This window comes from Copadichromis virginalis, linkage group LG12 (assembly GCF_057382275.1).
Source record: "Copadichromis virginalis isolate Kocher_CV1m ecotype Utaka linkage group LG12, C_Virginalis_male_GT1.1, whole genome shotgun sequence".
Lineage (NCBI taxonomy): Eukaryota > Metazoa > Chordata > Actinopteri > Cichliformes > Cichlidae > Copadichromis > Copadichromis virginalis.
In genome coordinates, this window is record NC_140629.1 from 40,530,174 (window position 1) to 40,537,570 (window position 7,397).

The 7,397-nt window shown below is 44.2% G+C and overlaps 1 protein-coding gene across 1 annotated transcript; it reads right to left on the reverse strand.

The window, feature by feature from the left end:
- Positions 1-325: 325 nt before the first annotated feature.
- On the reverse strand, positions 326-6,276 carry LOC146697817 (PR domain zinc finger protein 12-like). Its single transcript, XM_085476573.1, has 6 exons — positions 5,985-6,276; positions 4,797-4,862; positions 4,557-4,681; positions 3,452-3,607; positions 2,490-2,604; positions 326-1,007 (listed from the first exon to the last, which is right to left on the reverse strand). Exons 1-6 carry the CDS (start codon positions 6,229-6,231, stop codon positions 535-537), a joined length of 1,182 nt encoding a protein of 393 aa, XP_085332699.1. The 5' UTR covers positions 6,232-6,276; the 3' UTR covers positions 326-534.
- Positions 6,277-7,397: the final 1,121 nt, after the last annotated feature.

A 7,397-nucleotide genomic window follows, 5' to 3' on the forward strand; every position in this document is an offset into this window, starting at 1 on the left:
TTTCACACATACATGACATCCTTTAACACAGAAGCTGGAGCATGCAGACCAAAGCACGGCACACGTAAGCTCACAGACACAGATTCAAACATACATGAAGGACCGAACACGACTGGTCATGCAACAGGAGCCTGCATCTTTTGTTTCAGCTTGTCCTCACGAAGCAGCGCATTCAGAACAAACTGTACCAGTGTGTGGGGTACGGGGGGCGGAGGGTCATATGTCGGCTAAAACTCGTTTCCATGCACGTAACAGCGCCCCCCCCCCCTCACAGGAAGTGCCCTGGGTTGGGTGATGGAGCTGTTTGGAGGAGGACGTTTGTTTGTTGCCAGAGGTGAGTTTAATGACGAAGCTTTGCTTTTTCTTATTGTTGCTGTTTCTGCAGAAGACGATGGCGCCCTCTAGTGGTTGGTTGGAAACATCTCTCTGTGATTGGTTGATGAGACGTGAGCAGGTTCCTGTCTTATTTCCAGCCTGAAACGTGTCCATGTGCGCGTCAGTTATTTCAGCTCGTCTCCTCTCGCTGTCGCCCCATCACAGCACCATGGTGGGTATGTGGTGAACCAGCGACGCTGGGTGAGGCACGGCGGTCAGCTGGGGAGGGTGAGGAGGAGGCGGCGAGTGCGTCGAGTGCACCCCACCTCCGCCTCCAACCACCAGTACACCTCCTCCTGGGGCGGCGCTGTCCCCCGTGGGGCGGTGCCTGGCGCTCTTCTGGTGCGCCCGCAAACCAGCCAGCTGCGAGTACGCGGACTGGCAGACGTGGCACTTGTAAGGGCGCTCTCCGGTGTGCAGCCGGACGTGGTTCCTCAGCGTGGATGACTGGCTGAAGCGACGGTTGCAGAAGCGGCAGACGAACGGCTTGTCCAGAGTGTGGATGCGCATGTGGGAGCGAAGGTTGCTGCGAGAGTTGAAGCCGCGGTGGCAGATAACACATCGCATGCGCCCAAGACTGGTGGAAGAAGTGGAGGTCGTGGAGGTGGAGCCTTCACAGGTGTGGAAATCATCTGCAGAGAAGAAGAAGAGCTTCAGACTGAACTCTGAGACCACCCTCTCACCTGTGGAGAGGAACCTTTCAATTCAACTTTATTTATACAGCACCAAATCACAACAACAATCGCCTCACAGAGTGTTTCCTTCCCACTGTCACTGTCAAGCTTCTGCCCCAACAGCACCTCTCTGAAACTTGGCTGCTTCTTCTTCTTCTTCTTCTTCTTCTTCGTCTTATTATTATTATTATTATTATATTATTATCTTATTATTATTATTATTATTATTATTATTATTATTATTATTATTATTATCTTATTATTATTATTATTATTATTATTATTATTATTATCTTATTATTATTATTATTATTATTATTATTATCTTATTATTATTATTATTATTATTATTATCTTATTATTATTATTATCTTATTATTATTATAATTATTATAATTATATATATATATATATATATAGCAGCACGGTGGCACGATGGTTAGCACTGTTGCCGCACAGCAAGAAGGTCCTGAGTTCAATTCCACCATCAGGCCGGGGTCTTTCTGTGTGGAGTTTGCATGTTCTCCCCGTGTTTGCGTGGGTTCTCTCCGGGTACTCCGGCTTCCTCCCACCGTCCAAAGACATGCATCTTGTGGGGATAGGTTAATTGGATAATCCAAATTGCCACTAGGTGTGAATGTGAGTGTGAATTGTTTGTCTGTCCCTGTGTGTTGGCCCTGCGACAGACTGGCGACCTGTCCAGGGTGTACCCCGCCTCTCGCCCTATGACAGCTGGGATAGGCTCCAGCGCCCCCGCGACCCTGAAAAGGATAAGTGGAAGCGAATGGATGGATGGATATTATTATTATTATTATTATAACATTAAATATGTATGGAACTATATATATGTTATTTATTTTTCCTATAATAATGATTATTAGTTCTATGAATAGCAATCCAACAATAATATATTTGAACATATATGCATTAAATTTTTAATTTGTCATTTTATTATATTATTATTATTACTACAAATTTTAAATGTGTACACTTTTATACTAATGTGTACTTTAACTGCAATATTACAATGATATACTTATATTATCCATTATAACACACACACACACACACACACACACACACACACTTTTAATAAAACCAAATATAAAATATACATTTACTTTTTAAATAGTTATTATTCCAGACTGATTAAAGATAAATTAAATATACATTATTTTTCACACACATTCATAATATTATTAATTTTTATTTTCCAAAATAATATTTTATATCTGAAAGAACTTCATGTGTAATAATACTAATAATAGTAACAGTGTGATGGATTAAAGCCCTTTCGATGACTCCAACACAGATTTAATAAAATATCAATGAAACAATGTTTTTGCTGCTGTTTTCAGGGTTCTTGCAGCGCTGCTGGATGTTTGGCTAACTGAGTAGATTTATGAATGACCTCACTGATCAATAATCAATAATGATTACCGCTCTTGGTCTTCTTGCTCTGTTCGTCCTCTCCTCCAGGAATTCCAGGGATTCCCAGGAATGTGTTGTGAGAGTTTCCGTACCAGACGAGCAGCTCCTGGTCGGGAGGGATGGTCTGAGGAGGGAAGAGAAAAGAGGAAGAGCAATAAATACTTGAATCAGCGTTTACTTTATCATAGCGACATTACTGCGTTTCATTATCACAGTATTATTGTTTTATTGTAAATATTTGATTCTTTCTTTCAAACTTGTCATAAATTCTGAAACATTTTCAGAATTTATGTTTTTCTTTTCTTCAGTTCAAATCTGTTTAAATTTCAGCTGCATGTCGTTAACCTTCGAGCATCGAGTGGAGGGTTACGCTCAGACACCTGGAGGAGCCGGTCGAAGAACGGCGCCTGAAATCAGGCCGAGCTTCATCGCTCAAGGATTTATTTTAGAGAACAGGTGACGGCAGCGCACTGAAGCTTCCCATGTTTCCTTCACATGGATCTGGAGTCTTCTCAGGCTGATCTGAGATCAGCTTTTCCAAACATGATGAAGCGACGTGGAATAACCACACCCTCCTCTGCTCCACTGCTCTTTTGGCTGTTTTGGTTGTTTCTGTAGTTGCTGTGCTGCTTCAGTGACCTTTGTGTGCACGTTTATGGTGTAAGTTAAGAGGCGTGTAGAGTCTGTAGAGGTGTGCAGTGATGTTGGGTTTATTCACTGAAACATGGTCGCCTTCCTTTATTTATTCCTTTGTTGTTCCAGCAGGCGGTTTGATAAAAGCAACGATAAATACTTCTGAGCAGACATGAGGAGGAAAAGATCCCTGAACCACCAAGAACCTCAGCCTCCAAACCACCAACATCTCTCCGTGAACGCAGGTGTACATGTACCTGGGTCACATGATGTCACCCTGCAGGTGGAAGCAGGTGCGATGATACCTGAGGAGCTGGAACATGGCGAGTTTCACTAACCTCCACCGCCTTGTAGAAGATGCTGCTGCCGATCTGGACCACCTCGAGGTTCTGCTCCTGCTCGTTCCTCGCACACTTGATGTACGTCATCCAGCTCCTCTGGTCCTCCTGACTCGCATCGATAAAATACCTGACTGTGCCGTCCTCATTAAACACCTGAGGAGGGAGGCAGGAAGAAGAAAGTAAACACCATTTCCAGCTAAAGTCATTAGTTTAGTGTTCTCACTAGGGGGTTATTTCAAAGACCTCATACACAGATAATAACTAAGCTTTTTGACATGCTAACCAGTGGAACTGCATATGAGGATCAGTTAACAGTTAGTTATCATCCTGCTAATCTGTTGGTTCAGTTATTTTAATAGCAAGCTAAGAATCAGCATATAAGTTTGTAAGTTAGATTAGCCATGTAACTTGTTGCAAGTAGTTGGATAGTTAACAGTTAACCATGTTGTTGATAAACCAATTAGCTGGCTAGGTAGCAATTGACTTGTTAGTTAGGTGTGAGCTAGCTAATATGCTAAAATCAAGTCACTAAACTTCTTAACCAGCAAACTTTAAGTAAATACTGAGGTTTGTCTGTAAAGGTCCAGCCAGCAGCTAGTTAACACTGGAAATAAGCTGAAAGACTCGATGGTTAACATTGAGTTAGCCTTCAGGTATTTGTTTAGCAAGTATGTTTGCATTTAGCCAGCCACTTGCTCGCTGTGAGTTTTATAAGTTAGCGGGGAGCTCGTTACTAGTAGGTGACTAATTAAGTAGAGTGTTAAAATTGAGTGAGTTAGTCTGACAGCTGGTAGAAAGTCGGCAGACTTCTTATAGCTTAAAGGGAGCAAAGACACGGCCCCAGAATCAAGCCTTGGGGAACTCCATGGGGGCAACGCTGAACCTAAAACCTTCCTCTGACAAAGACAAGGGTTTTTGTTTTTAATGATTTATTTATTTATTTTTAGGGAACACAAACAGCTGCTTTCCAGTAGAGGATAAGAAGGGTTATTTTTCATTATGAAACACACAAAGCTGCTCTAGAAAAAAAATCCAAGGAAAAAGAAAGACACCAAAACATGAGAGCTGGGACAGAGCAGTCTGAACGTGAACGTCGCCTCACCTCCCACATCAGGTTGTTGTTCTTGTACAGGTCGATGTGTTCAGGTGACACCAGGCGTCCGGTGAACGGACCCATCTCTGTCCCCGCTTTGATCCAGGTTTTGGAGAAAATGCCCAGACCTTCTCCTGGGACCACAGAAAACAGTAAAGAGAGGGCGTAAGAAGAACACGGCACCGGTGATCTGCGGCTGGTCTTTAAAGAGAGACCAGCAAACCCACAGAGGTTTACAGGTGAGCTTACCTGGGACTGAGCTCTGAGCGATGATCACCTCACTGGGTAAAACCAGGCTGGACAGCTTCTGCACCTCTGGACACAAACACAGCGCGCAGATTTTCATGTCAACATGTGTCACTCCTGCTTCTACAATTGGAATTCAAAAATGAAAATAGAAATGACAGCGCTGCTTCGAACTTTTTAAACGCATTTTAAACTGCGTCGGAAACGCTCGGAGCGCATTTTTCTGCCGGTTTATGGATGAAAAAGTCCCCGAAAGATGAATACCTGATGGAAGCAGCAGGAAATGTTCCCGAGAACACGTCTACAATCAGGAAAACCCCCTGGACATTATACGGGAGAGCTGAAGGAGCGCGCGGGGAGAGAAAAGCGGGAGTAAAGGCGTGAAGATGAAAGCTGAGGCCGCCGCGGGAAAACGCGACACGTCCGTCGGAGAGTTGACCCGGAGCATCCACCCGAAGCCCGGTCGCTCCTCCTAAATTGTCCCCAACGAACTTCACCCAGAACGGAAACGAATTTCACAATAAAATCACATTAAAATAAAAAAGAAGTGAGCGCGCGACAGCGAGAAACGGGCCGCGGCTCGCGCTTTGAAAGAGAGATCACGGACGTGATTACCGATCAGGAGCCAATCAGTCAGCAGCTGTTTGTTCATTAACAAACCATCCAAAGAATGTGATCAAATCTGATCAGTTATTGATGAGGATAATTAGCAACAAACAAACAAGAATCAATATTTTAAATTCATATTTAAACAGTTTAACAGATTTATTTTAAATACGAGTTTAAAGGTTAAATTAAATCTTTTTTCTGTTTCATTAAAGATTTTTATCTTTTTCGTTTTAGGCTCCAAAATTAAAATTTATGCGACACTTGTGTAAATATTTACAAATATTTGCAAATATTTGTAAATATAGAGAATAAATAAAACGAGTAAAAAAAAACAGAAGAAATGAGATCAATTATTATTATTATTATTGTCGTTGTTATTAATAATAGTATTATAGTAGGATAAGTAAAATAATATTTTGTGTGTTTGTTTGTTTTTTGTGTTGTGTGATGTGTGGACATACTGCAAATCAATTTGCCATTGGAGACAATAAAGTTACCACTGACATTATTATCATCATTATTATTATTATGCTTGTTGTTATCTGGTGTCTCCGTTTCTGAGCTGTACGGTTGGTCACTGACCTCCGGAGAAGGACTGCGCGAGCACCTCGGCGGTGAACGCGGTCTTGGGGCTCGCGCTCGGGGCGGTGCGGTCCTCGTGCTGCAGGTGATGCTGGTGCGGGTGGTGCTGCTGCTCGCCCAGCACGTGCCTCCAGCGCCCGTACAGGAAGCTGTGCAGGATGTCCGAGGTGATGATGTCCGCGAGGGACAGCGGAGGCTTGAAGCCCGGCTTCAGGCCCAGAGAGGAGCCGGGCAGCACGGAGCCCATGGCGGCGAGAGCCGAGGGGAGAGCCGAGGTCAGAGCCGGGGTCAGGGAGAAATCCTCCCGTTGAACAAATAAAAAAAAACAAAAAAACACAGTCAAAAACTCCTGTTTTACACCGACCGAGGAGCGAGGAGGAGACAGGAGCAGAGGAGCAGCTTGCGTGTCTCAGTAAGAGGTGAAGTTAAAATCCTGAGAGGAGCAGGAGCAAAGCGGGCGCGGGCCGTGTGGGGGGGTCTTTATATGGAGCTCCATCACCTCCTCCTCCTCTAACAGAGGGAGGGGGGAATCCTGCACGCGCTGTTATTGGCTCCGTTTACAGCTCGGCTCGTGACACCGACACCCCACCGGGAGGAGCGGAGCCGGGCCGGTACTGGACCGAGGCCCCGCGGAGGTCCAAGCCCTCTTAGGGCAGGACCTCATAGGGCAGGTGTTCACGCATGCGCAGGTCAGCTTCCTGGCGCGTGTTTCAGAGCTCACCTGCTCCTGCCTGAAGGCAGGGTTGGTAGTTTGATTTCAGCCCGCAGGTCAGGCTCATGGGCAGCTGATCAAACAAACAGCGATCAAACAGCTGATCGTTAAAAACAAAAACAGGAAACATTTCAGTTTACAACTACGTCACAAAACTGGGCGGAGACTAAAAGCGATAACAAAAATCAAATCCATCGATCAAATATGAGAAAAATGATCCTAACATCAGACTGAGACCCGCCCACAGCTCAGAAACTGTAACTGATGATAAACCGATGACTGATACATTGTTATCATTTTAATCAAGCTGACACAACAAATGCAGATGAATGTAAAATGTGTCATTTGTGTGTTTGAAATTCAATCTAACACAGATTTCTTCTGTTTAACAGGTTTGAAAATGAAGCGCAGGAATGTGTGTGTGTGTGTGTGTGTGTGTGTGTGTGTGTGTGTGTGTGTGTGTCTGTGTGTGTGTTTGGGGGGCTGAGTGACAGAGCAGAAAAACCGATTAGAGGACAACAGCTGCTTTCTTCATCACCTCCTCCTCATCCTCCCGCTGTCTCTCAACAGGATTATGATTCTCTCGCTCACTCTGATCTGTATTTATGAGCTTTTAAACATTTATTGTCCAAACACACACACAGCGTCATGAAGTGAGTGTGTGTGTGTGTGTGTGTACCTGTCTAGCTATCTTTGTGAGG